Below are 12,208 nucleotides of genomic sequence, written 5' to 3'. Positions count from 1 at the left end.
TACTGCAATTTTTTGAGAAGATTATGAGATCTATAGGAAACAACACCAAGGCCAAAGGTAATGCTTGTGGAATTAGAGGTGTAGACTGTTCGGCAATCCAACCTACGGGAAGCTGTTACAATTCAAATGCCCTTCAAAACCATGCTTCATATGCATTCTACAACAGCTACAAACTTTTTCTTGAAATCAATGTCAAGAATGGGGTCATTGTCGCTCCCCAAGAAGATGAAATCGATGCTCCACCCCAACCCCAAGATGTAATTGTTTTGGCATCTTCATCAGAGACAAGATAGAGTGGACTTAGATAAAAGGGTATTTTAGGAATTTTTGTAAAATATATCAGTCACATGTGATGGAAAGTTATGGTAAGGGAGGTTTTAGACAATTGTCAGAAAACTTAGGGTACTCTAAAGCAACATGTAAACAATAAAGGTAGACTTAGTCAATTAGTTAAATCAAAAGAGTAATTTAAGAAATTAGGAAGGTCTTCAAGTTATATCCCCCCACCATTTACACACGTGACCTTCTCAATTTTCTTGAAAATTAAACATGAACAATTTCTAGGAAGTGATTGTTCAAGCCCACAACCCACAACCATGCAGACATGTGGCCTACTCGCTCCTCTATAGAAGGCAGAATCGTTGCAAGCTTATGAGAAGTTGCTGCTATTGCATTCAAAGACGTGGCATTGTAAGTCTCTTTTACAAAGACGTGAGAAGTAGGAAGCTCCCATTCTCCCCTCATTCACACATGTGGCACCCCATTTTTATAGAAAATAGAATTTTAATTTAATTGCCCACTTTCCCATTTTTACGGGAAATAGAATTCAGATTCAACTGGCCACTTTTTTCAGGAAATAGAATTTTAATTCATTCTTACTTTTAGGAAACAAATACTCACATCTGCGTTCTCAATCAATTTTAGTCAATTTATTCTCCCTCTGAATTGCACCAAACTGCAATTTTTCTTCTCAAACATATCAATCAATCTCTCAGTGTATATGCATCAAACTACAATCTTTCAGGTATCAACTAAACCTAGCATTCTTCCTCATCATTTTTCTTCTAATCTAAAATATTTATACTTTTCTGCAGTTTCTACAATCTTTGGACCAATTCTGTTTTAGTTGTGCAATTTTTCATAGTTGCGATATCTATAGTCTCTGGAGTGTCTTCTCTACAGTCTTTGCAATTTCATTTAGTTAGTGCAATATTTAATCTCACTTTACCTTAAATTTATTTTATGTGGTTTTTTTACGAATTGACGACAACTTTTACTGTTATTGTTAGTGCAATATTTAAAACATAGTACTGTTTGTGCAAACCGACGATGACTCTTTATTCATACTATTAGTGCAAACATTCATACTGTTACTGCAAATAGACAATCGATCCTTTTATTCACACAATTACTGCAAACCGGTCTTAGTAGACCACCAAAACGGTGACTTTTGGATATCGCCGATTTCCAAGAGGGTCATAACAAGTAGTAAAGTAGCAATAGTTGTGCCCTGTTAAAAGTAATGATTTCAAAATAATAATTAATAAATAGAATAATAATAATAGTCATTAATTAAAATTCATGAATTCAAACTTATAATTAATAAATAAATAAATAAATTATTATTTATTTATTAAGTAAATACAATTCTAAGGCAGTTGGAAACAATTTTGATTTGGAGTGAATTTTCAGTAATAATAACATTTACTATGAAAAACAATATTAACATAAATAATAATAATATTATTATTATTACAAAATAATAATAATAGTAATAACAATAATACATAATACTAATTTTTTATTATTCTAAACAAATGATAATATTATTAATTAATAATAATAATTTACAAATATAATGTCAGATTAGTAATTAGTAAAAATAAAAATTAATATATATTATAATAAATAATAATAATATTTAATCACTAATGAATTGCTAATTAATAATCAAGCAACGACTCGACTAAGAATAATTGAATATTTGAATAATTTAATTTATTCAAATAAAAAGTTGATCAAGTAATTAAACTTGACTAATTCAATAAGAAAATAATTGAACAATTAATAAAATGTTTAAAAATTAAAAAAATTGATAAAAGGAGAAATGGTTAAATAATTAAATATGATTAATTAAAAAATGATTCAATAATTATGAGTCTCAAATGAAATAACAAATGGTGCGGTTCCATTCTTCTAGATAAAATATGATAAATCTCTTAAATAAAATAAAAATCTATTAAAATAAAATAACAAAATTAACCTAAATTTCTATTATAAATTATTTAAAAAAATTCAAATAATTCAGATTAGTGGCCCCGTACTTAATACGGGGGGTCATTCCTAGTTAGATGGGTTAACAAGCACAATGGGGCCGTCGGGTTGGAGTAGGTGCGTAGCCCTTGCCAAGTCCCCGCTACGACCAGCCAACGACCTTACAGTTGCCAGTACGGTAGATCATCCCTATCCATTCGCTCAGATGGATTCTTCACGTTTGAGAACCCATGGACTAACTGATAAATATGCTGCCGATGAAGGGGATACAGTTCTGGTGGAAGGGTTAGGGATTGCCAAAAGGAAGCAATTCCACTCCAAGACAGTTCAAAGGGCCCTTGAATGCAAATAGAACTCGAGAGAAGAAATAATATAATTGAAAGTGTTGAAGTGTCTACAGTCTACAGTCTACACTCTACAGTTAAAAAGCTTAAAATAAAGAAGTGATCAAGTGAAGCGTCCAAGGATTCATTGCGCGCCACGTTACGTGCTGTTGGTCATTCTAATTTCTAAAGAAGAGGACCATCTGATTCTGAATGAATGCCCTTAAAAGGCTTAAATCAATCAATTAATCCCTACATATATGGCCTTGTTGGCCCTAACTGGTTTTAGTCGTTTCACGGGTGGATGCTCGTCTTTTCTTTATCTATCCGGCTTAAGCTTGAACTTTAACCATCTTCCTAGATTCATTGGCACAGTCTCGATCAAAGGGCCGCTGCAGCAGCAGCAACAGAGCTTGAATTCGAGGTCGAGGGTGATGGCGTCATCATCATCAGCTGAAGAGAAGGTTACGGCGCCTTATGGCTCCTGGAAGTCTCCCCTTACCGCCGACGTCGTCTCCGGGGCCGAGAAGCGGTTGGGTGGCATTGCGGTCGATGGTCAAGGTCGCCTTGTCTGGGCTGAGTCTCGTCCTACTGAATCAGGGTAAGTTTAGTTCCCGGTTCCCACTCCCTGTTCCAGTTATCTATTGTTCTTTTTTGCAATTGTCACTAAAACCCTAATCCCTATACGATGACTTCCGCACTTAAATTCCGATAGAAACCTTTTAACGAGGCTGTGCTGCTTCTGTTTCTCCATGTACCATTACCCAGCACATGCAAGCAATTGCCATACTTGATTATGTGTATAGTGTCTGAATTTATAATTATGGAGTTTCTTTTATCATCAAACTATGATATTTTGTCTTGATGTCTTGTAAGTTATAACTGCATTTCCCTAAAATTTTTATTAGTATTGTTTGTGGTATTGGTATTTTTTTTATTGTTCTTTGGAGGATTCCACATGATATGTTGTAACTTTTTTTTTTATTCAACTTCGTTAAAGTTTCAATGTGAACATCCTTCTCTCTCCTCATGTCACTCAGGCGGGTAGTTCTGGTTATGGAAGCAGAGAAATCGGGTGAAGAACCTATTGATATTATACCTAAAGAGTTTGCAGTGCGGACAGTGGCTCAAGAGTATGGAGGTGGAGCATTTGCAGTTTCTGGGGACATTGTCGTTTTTTCAAATTACAAGGACCAAAGGCTGTACAGGCAGTTTATTGGATCTAAAGGTTTGTCTCTTACTGCTTTCTTAGTAGAAGTGTTCATTTTTTTGTGCTACTTTCCTTGTGCATGTTTTAACTCTTATAATTTATGGACTTGGAGTAATAACCATCATTTAGAGACCCAGTTCTTAGTGGCCAGAGGCCCTTGACGTTAAAAACCTCACTTTATTGGTCAAATTATATGGTTGTTGAAGTAAACAGTATCAATGGTCAAAAGTACTATTCTATGCTGAAATAATGTTCTGAAAACGTATCATAAATTGTAGAGAAAGTTAAATCGAATTGAATCATATAATGTAAATACTAGATTATTTCTATATTTTATAAATTTGCCAAAAAATCAAATACACATATATTAGTAGGCTAAATATATATAGGAAAATGACGTTATCCTATTTCTAATCCATATATACTATATATGTACCTAAAACAATAGAATTTACCACTTATACAGAAGCCTAAGATGATATAATGAAGTCTGACTTGAAAATCAAATAATCCACATACAATTGCTCTTTAACCTACATATGATGAGAAATAGACTCAATGTTTTATCTTAAATAAGGTAAACAAAATCTTTTTCTAGTAAGAGCTTTAAAACAAGTCTTCCTTGACAAAACTATATATATATATAGACAGTAGAAAACTAATTCTTAATTTAATTTATTTGAATCATAGTGAATTGAAAATTTGTATAAATTGTAAAATTTATGAATCAAATGGTAGGATTCAAAAAAAAAAAAGAAAGATTTTCACAGAAAAGTATTTAGACATAAGATTCAAATTTAAACCCTTGGGATTCATGATTCAAATCATGAATTGTATCATAAATCGTAAGATTTTGAGAGCAATGCTGAATCACTTGCTCATGTATATAAGAGGCATTACCCAATTTTTTTAATAATTCTTATTTTTCCTTTATGCAAGTTGATTGGTCCATGTGACACTCCAAGTTACTATTTCTATTTATAATGGATCTTTGCCACATCAACAGGGTAGTCACTTGATGTGGCTAAGACCTTGCTAGGCAGTTCCTAACAAAGACATTATTATCTTGCCTGGTGGGATACTAGCAATTGGTCCAATAAGCAGATTTAGTCAAGGGGACAGAGGAAAACACATATTATTCAAGTGTTAGGGTTTCTCTAACAAACAAATTATAACCTATGAAGGATGACCAACATGGACAGTTGGACACAAATACAAGAAATGAGGATAAAATCATACCACTCTCCATTTCCTGAAATTCAACACACAGATACAGGTACAGGTATCCCATATAATATGCTTATGTCATGTTTCCAAAAAAAAAGTTTCTATGTGTAGTTTTTGAAGTTAAGTGTCATTTCTCAAGATTTTTTCCCATCAAATTTAATTAATTTTTTGGACATAGGGATTTTTTATGGTATCATTTGCTAAAACATATCATTTTACACACACATATTGATATCATTTTAAATATTTAAAAAGTGTTATTGCTATAGAGTATCTAGAAGTGTCCATGCAGTATCTGGTGTCATGTCCTATACATTGTGTCTGACATTGGTATGCTATGTGTGTACAGGTATCCTGGTATCATAGATTATAATGCTAGAGTCCAAGAATACAAATGTAGATGCCAACTCAACTAAGAGATATAGTGAAAATCAATTTCCATTTTTCTGTCATAGTGAGACTGGATGGGAAAAGGTAATCCCCCGGTCAATTTGCCTAATTGGGTCAGACAGTGCTCCTCAGACTAGTATTGCAGCCTAATAAGTGCATCAAGATCTTGGTTGAGCTTGAGCCATTATGGTCCTTGGCATGAACCACCACCAGTTGTAGTAGTTAAGCTAAGAAAGTGGAATAGTCCAAACGGTACTTACTGACAATTAGTGGATCCAAATGCTGCTTGTTCCTGAAGCTAAATCAGAATCAGGAATAAGAACTGTAAGTTTGTTCCTTTTAGGAAAAAAATGTCATTGTGGTTAATAAGTTCTATTGAAATTTTAAAATTGAAATATGAGAAACTAAACTATTAAAAGGACTAGGGGAAGGCTAAAAATGATGTAGGTTTGATGAAATTCCTTACTATTGGAAACAACTGCTTCAGCTTCCATCATCAACTGACCTTGAGCAGGTCTTGAATCTTATAGGTCCTCCAGGTTTGTGGTATTCATCTCTCTAATTTCATTGACCAAGGAGTTGGTGTGTTATTACTTTAACCATTCAAGGTTAGTTCTGTTGGGCTTGTTTTTGCAATAATAACGATTAGTGATCAATTGAGTAAATATACAAAGAAAGGGATTCCTAAAGAGAGGGGACCCCACCCATGTACGATTGATGGAAAAAAAAATTCCTTAAAATTCAAAGAACTATTTTTTCATATAGGAATTCCAAGAGTTTGCTTCCTTTTCCAAGTTCCAACTCCATTCCCAGTCAATTGGGCTAGCCTAGGACTTATCTAAACAAGATGTTCACTCTGTACCAATCAGAAAAGAAGGGGGAAAAGATGTTTGCTCTGGATATGAAGGGTGTGGCTTCTTCTCAATGGCATTGCTTATCATCCACCCAATATTTTTTTTGAAAAAGGTAATGTAATTTTATTAATAGGAGACAAAGATTACAAATCACCCTAATCAGATCAACAGATCCTAAATCAGGGCCTAAGAACAGCATTACAACTCAAAAAAACTACAAGAACCTAGATGCAGCCCAAGTGCCCATCTTTGGAGACCTTTTACAGCAGCTGTCGAAGAAACTAGCCTCCCATAGGCCCAATATTAATAACTTAAGAATTTATAAACAAAATAATAACCTAAGAATCACCCTCAACTGGTATCAATGGGCTTTGGATCCCTTTTTTTATTTTTATCAAGAAGTTCCAGGGCTGGAATTTGTTAAAGAAAATTTGATACTCTAAGTTCTTATACTTAAGGAGGACAAATTGTATTTAATGTTCTCTATAGTTCCTTTCTATGATTATATGTCTAGAAGGGAATTCAATCCTGGATCATAGTTGGTGCAACATGATTCATCTTAGTTTTATTACACTGAAAACCCCACTTATCTACCAAATTCAAAAGAAGGCTGCATTTTGTTTGTGTGTTTTAATTCTTGCATAGTTGCATTTGCAGCCAAGATGGTCTGACCTTCTGTTGATGCTTTACAGATTCCTTCCCTGTACCACTCACCCCAGATTATGGTGGACCTGTGGTTCGTTATGCAGATGGAGTGTTTGATTCACGCTTTAATCGTTATGTCACCGTAAGGGAAGGTATGTTGCTGGTAAATTGGTGAGCTCTCTGGATATCATGATTCATGTTGTAGTTTTGCTTCTTTATGGCTTATTTTATGCTCTTTGTCATGTTTTCTATTGCTTATTTCTTTTCTAGATCATCGTGAAAGTAGCACAAATCCAACTACAACAATTGTATCCATAGACCTAAATGGTAATATCCAAGGTAAACATTTCAAGTTGAACTATGAACTACTAGTACCATTTTTTTTTTGTTTTTTTGAAGAATTAGAATTTCTAGAAGGTGCCTTTTTGATCAGTTGATTTTATAATAATAAAACAAGGATTATGCTTTTCCTTGGATCTGTGGCTTTAGAACCAAAGGGTTTAGTTGGTGGCAATGATTTCTATGCCTTCCCACGCATGGACCAAGAAGGAAAGCGCATGGCATGGATTGAATGGAGCCACCCTAACATGCATTGGGACAAAGCAGAACTTTGGGTCGGCTATATTTCTCAGGATGGGTTAGTAGGATGCCTGCTTGAAGCTGGTTTTTATTTGCACAGTATTTTTCTTCCTTCTAAGAATTATATTTGCAATCTTGTACCCCATGAATGAGAATAATCTGATTTCTCTGTAATTAGGAGATCTGTGGTAATTACTCTTAAGTTTCAATTCTTAAGTGTCATTCCAAAGGCCTTGCATGAATATTGTTCTCTAACATCATGGTGTTTATAAATAATAAAAATAAATAAAATTATAATTAACTTGATTTTATTTGGTTCTCCATTGCATGGTAGCTGGGACTGTAACATAGTCATTATTACACATAAAAAAGGAATTATCACATAAGGAGGGCCAGGTTTTCAAGGAGCCAAGGTTGGCTAAGTGCCATGGGGTGCCTTGTCATGTAGGCAGGTGTCTAGGTGATTTTTTGTTAATCTGAGGGTAATTCTCTAGGTTCCATTATCAGCTAGCAACCATATTTCACTAGTAATTATCTATAATCTTCGTAATAAATGCATGAACTTTATGTTAAACATAGAAAATCAACATATTCATGAGAATAAAAAAGAAGAAAGAAAAAGAAAATTCAGAAAACACAGGGTCTGAAAACCTATGTCTTAGGAGAAGAAGAAAAGAAAGGTTTTCCCTGTTGAATGGACAAAGTTTTAAGTTATTCCTTGCCCTATCAGTTCAGGTTTAGAAGTTTTCAAGCATTCAAGACAGCATACACACCAACATGTGTGTTGATTGAACCCTAACAAATAAGAAAATAATAAAAAGAAACTAGTATATAAATCCACAAAATGGATAATTTAGGGCCTCTTCATTTCCTCTTAACTCTTATCTCTTAAGAGGAATCTTTTAACTTTAAGAGAAAAATGGGTGTTTGTTACCTCTTATCTCTTATTTCTTAAAGTGCAATCATATAACTTTTTGTTTTCCAATGATACCCCCAAAAAGGCAAACAAAAACTCTCACATATGGGATCAAAATGGATATTTGATAATTTTCAGAATTCAGAGTTCAGAACAACACTCTCTGCATTCAGAGTTCAGAGGAAAGGAAAGTTCACCAATACCAATATACCTCTTACTGTAATTGTTGCACTTTCAGATGTCAGACTTCAGAACAAACGAACAGGCCCTTAGTTTAATAATGTCTATTTTATTTTTTATAATCTAAAAAAATAAAGAAATATTTGATCTAAGGGTAGTTCTTTCATCTTGAAATCTAAATATTTATTACTTGGAGTGGTTCTTTAACATATTCATCCAAGGGATCTAACTGTTTCTAATTTTACCAATTGAGGAATATGGAAACGTTTCTTCTTTTTCACTTCATTTAAAGCAAAGCATACTTTGTTCTATTCCTATGTTGTTTCTAGATCCATAAACTAAGGATAACTAATTAATAACAGTAACAAACTTAAAAAGAAAAAGAAATGGGGAGTACATCCATAGGTTTGACTTGTTATTAAACTCATGTTTTATACTTTTATTGAAATATCAAAGAGGATAGAGTCAATGAATGAGGTACATGTAGACTCAATAATGATTCACATATTAAATTGACAAATGAAGAAAAAAAACTCACTCTCGCATATATTGCACCTAGAATATATTATTGGCATTGGTGGATATCTATCTCTCATTTAGTCAATGTATGGAATCTAGGCCATCTAAGACTTTCTCCAATGATATTCAAAGATCATTATTCAAAAACCTATAGCATTAGAAACTGTTGACAAATAATTAATAATTAACTTCAATTGGGTAAACAGGTCTGCCAACTGCCTAGCTGATGGTTTTGCTGGGTAAGGAGTCCAAAGAAGTCAGCTATTTTCGGGGTCAGTCCTTTTGGGAGAATGGATATATGTAAAAGGGTGGTGGGCAAGGTAGCTAGGATTAGGAGTCTAACCTACCAGGACTTGGGTGTTGCAAAATTTCTTTCTGCATAAACTTATTAAGTATTTGCACATTACCCATGTAAAATTCTGTTTTTAAGTAATAAAGTTTCAGTTACTGATCAGGAAAAAAAATCCTATCAGACAAAATGATAAGGAATACCTGGAGAAATTTGTAGGAAAGTTTAATCTATCCTATCACATTTCTCTCCACAATAAATATACTTATTCCTACAATTCCCCTTCTCCACTCCCTAGTAAATCTATCAGAGATCTTTTTAATATGACCTACTCCACATCCTTTCTGTTGTGTATTTATCACTATATATGCTGCAGGGGCATTAATGTCATTTTATCCTCTTTTTTCTTTTTTTTATTGTACTGTTGCCCTACTATAAATACTAATAGAGGCGCTGGCAGCCTATCTTTTTGGCCCTCATTCTCTTCTCTCCTCTCTTTTTTTTCCCTTCTTTATTGTTGCTAATACTTTCTACTTCCCCCCACTCCCTTGTTCTCTTAAACATATCATCCTCTTCTCTTTCTTTCTCTTATGATACAGAGATACATAGTCACACTTACCCTCCCCCCTCATACACATGCATATGTGTTTGTACACCTCGTACTCACAAGCAGAATCATAACTGCTTGTCTGGATTTCTATCTCTTTTTTCCTTTCTTTTGGTAATACTTTTTGAGGTAAAGTTTTGGGAGAGCTTTCCCAGGATATTGTATGGTTATTAGTTCTTAACTACCTTTTTTTATAGTATGAAGTTCCTTCTTCTCAATGGCCCTTTTCTAGTAACTGCCTGAGGTACTGGACTTTTCAAGTCTTGGTCAAATGAGATGATGTTACTGAATTTTTGTTATGCACATTTTTCTAATACCAACTTAGCACACTTCTACAATCCTTTCCTTTTCTTTTTTTTTTCAGTATTGATATTTAAGATGCATTTTCCCTTTTACTGTTTTGTGCTTAGATTGATAATGTAAGCACACTTACTAAGTCATTTTTCCCTCTTACTGTTGTGCATTTTTTTTTTCATTTTCTTCCATTTTACCAACTTTAGCACACTTCTACATTTTCTATTGTCTATTACTGAGTCATTTTCTTCTACCAATTTGTGTTATGAGCTCACACACTTATTCCTGCATAAAGGGGTGTTTGCAAACGCATCTGTGTTGCTGGTGGTGATGGTACAATGATAGAATCTCCAACTGAGCCCAAATGGTCTTCAAAAGGTACTTTTTTTTGTCTTTTTCTTTAATTACTAGTTGGGAAAATTTTTTCTGACGAAGATACATTACAATTTTTTCTTTTTTGAAAAAGGTAAAATACTTTTATTAAATAGTAGAAGACTGGTTACAACAAACCCCAGGGAAGGCACAAGCAGCTGCCTCCTCCAAGGGGAGAGGAAACAAGTCAACCATTCCACCACTCCACAGAGACATGATTCTCAAAGGCAATAGATGAGACAAGTCCTTTGTTGCAGATGCCTAGGAACCAATCTTATAGCTAGCCACCTTAAGGAGGTCTTCCTCAGATCTGAATCTGTTCATGAATATTCTATTATTTCTTTCAGACTAAAGTGTCCACGTGATAGCAGCTTGCACCAGTCTCCAGTTAACCTTCCCTTCTTTGCTAATCCCTTTGACCTGCCAAGTGGACAACAACACATTCAAGGATCCAGGGATAGCCCAAGAGATCTTTACCTCTCTGATAAACTTAAGCCACATCCCAAGGGCCACTGAGCAGCGGATAAAGAGATGGTCCACTTACTCCACAATTTGATAGCACAGAGCACAATCTTGATTATGATGTGAAAACACTCTTGTGGCCCCCAAAATGTTGAGTAGAGTCACTATGGTTAAAGTTTAACTAGTTGTCTAATGTGAATGAATTTAGCTGTCTTTCCAGTATTGCAATGTGAAACCATGTGCTATCTTTTGTCATTATGTTGTATCACTGTTCTATATTCTGATGTTTTCATCCCGTTGTTGACCTGGTCACAATTCCATCTCCAGCCACTCTTTAAATCACCATATTACAGAAAACTGTTGATTTGGTTAGTGACCTGTTGACTTGGATAATTAACCAGTGACCTGTTTACCTGTTTACCGGGTTACCAGGTTGTGTTATTTTATTGTCATGATATTGCGGGTTGATTCGTTGATCCAGACAATTGAATTGGTGATCCATCCACCTGAGCAAAAAACAGTTAAACCTTAAAGCCAGGTTTTAATAAATTGCTATATTCTGCTCTCATTTAAAGTAAAAGGCATGTGACATGATTTTGTCTATATTGGAAAGCAAAATTCAATATAGATGATGAAAGTGCTTGTGACATGATGATGAAAGTGTTTGTGTTTCAGAATTGTTGTTTTCACTTGAGTTTATTTGCTTAGATCCCCTCAAACCTGATACAAGAATTTGGACCCCTAACCCGAAAGGCATTTTCACTTGCTCTTCTTTCTTCAAGTCCCTTTGCTCCACTTCTTTCACCCCAGAACTTCACAGTAAAAGAATTCTGGACTAGACCCATTCCCCCAAAGATTGTTGTTTTTTGTTGGGAAGTTTATTATGGTAAGACTAATAATTTTTACAAAATTGCAAAAGAGGAGACCAAAATGGTGCTTATCCCCTAATTGGTGTGTTCTTTGGAAAACTCAGAATGAGGACTGTCACCACTTACTGACTTCTTGCTCCGTTGCTACAGCTTTATGGAATTGGATTTTTATGTTGTTTGAGTGTAGGTGGAACCTGC

The 12,208-nt window shown here is 34.4% G+C and overlaps 1 protein-coding gene across 2 annotated transcripts in view; it reads left to right on the top strand.

Moving 5' to 3' along the window:
* Nucleotides 1-2,463: 2,463 nt before the first annotated feature.
* The window catches only part of LOC104605524 (alpha/beta-Hydrolases superfamily protein), a 41,215-nt gene continuing 31,470 nt past the window's right edge, over nt 2,464-12,208 (top strand). For both annotated transcript variants that reach the window (XM_010270337.3, XM_010270328.3), the window contains exons 1-6: nt 2,464-3,198; nt 3,638-3,825; nt 6,971-7,075; nt 7,194-7,262; nt 7,413-7,560; nt 10,603-10,685. In XM_010270337.3, coding sequence (XP_010268639.1) covers nt 2,858-3,198; nt 3,638-3,825; nt 6,971-7,075; nt 7,194-7,262; nt 7,413-7,560; nt 10,603-10,685 — 934 coding nt within the window. In that variant the 5' untranslated portion in view covers nt 2,464-2,857. The remainder of the gene's footprint in view (nt 3,199-3,637; nt 3,826-6,970; nt 7,076-7,193; nt 7,263-7,412; nt 7,561-10,602; nt 10,686-12,208) is intronic.

The sequence above is a fragment of the Nelumbo nucifera genome, chromosome 5 (genome assembly GCF_055504915.1).
Source record: "Nelumbo nucifera cultivar China Antique chromosome 5, China Antique-T2T, whole genome shotgun sequence".
Taxonomy (NCBI): Eukaryota; Viridiplantae; Streptophyta; class Magnoliopsida; order Proteales; family Nelumbonaceae; genus Nelumbo; species Nelumbo nucifera.
The sequence above is the reverse complement of the archived record's forward strand: the minus strand, read 5'-3'. Positions and strand labels throughout refer to the sequence as shown.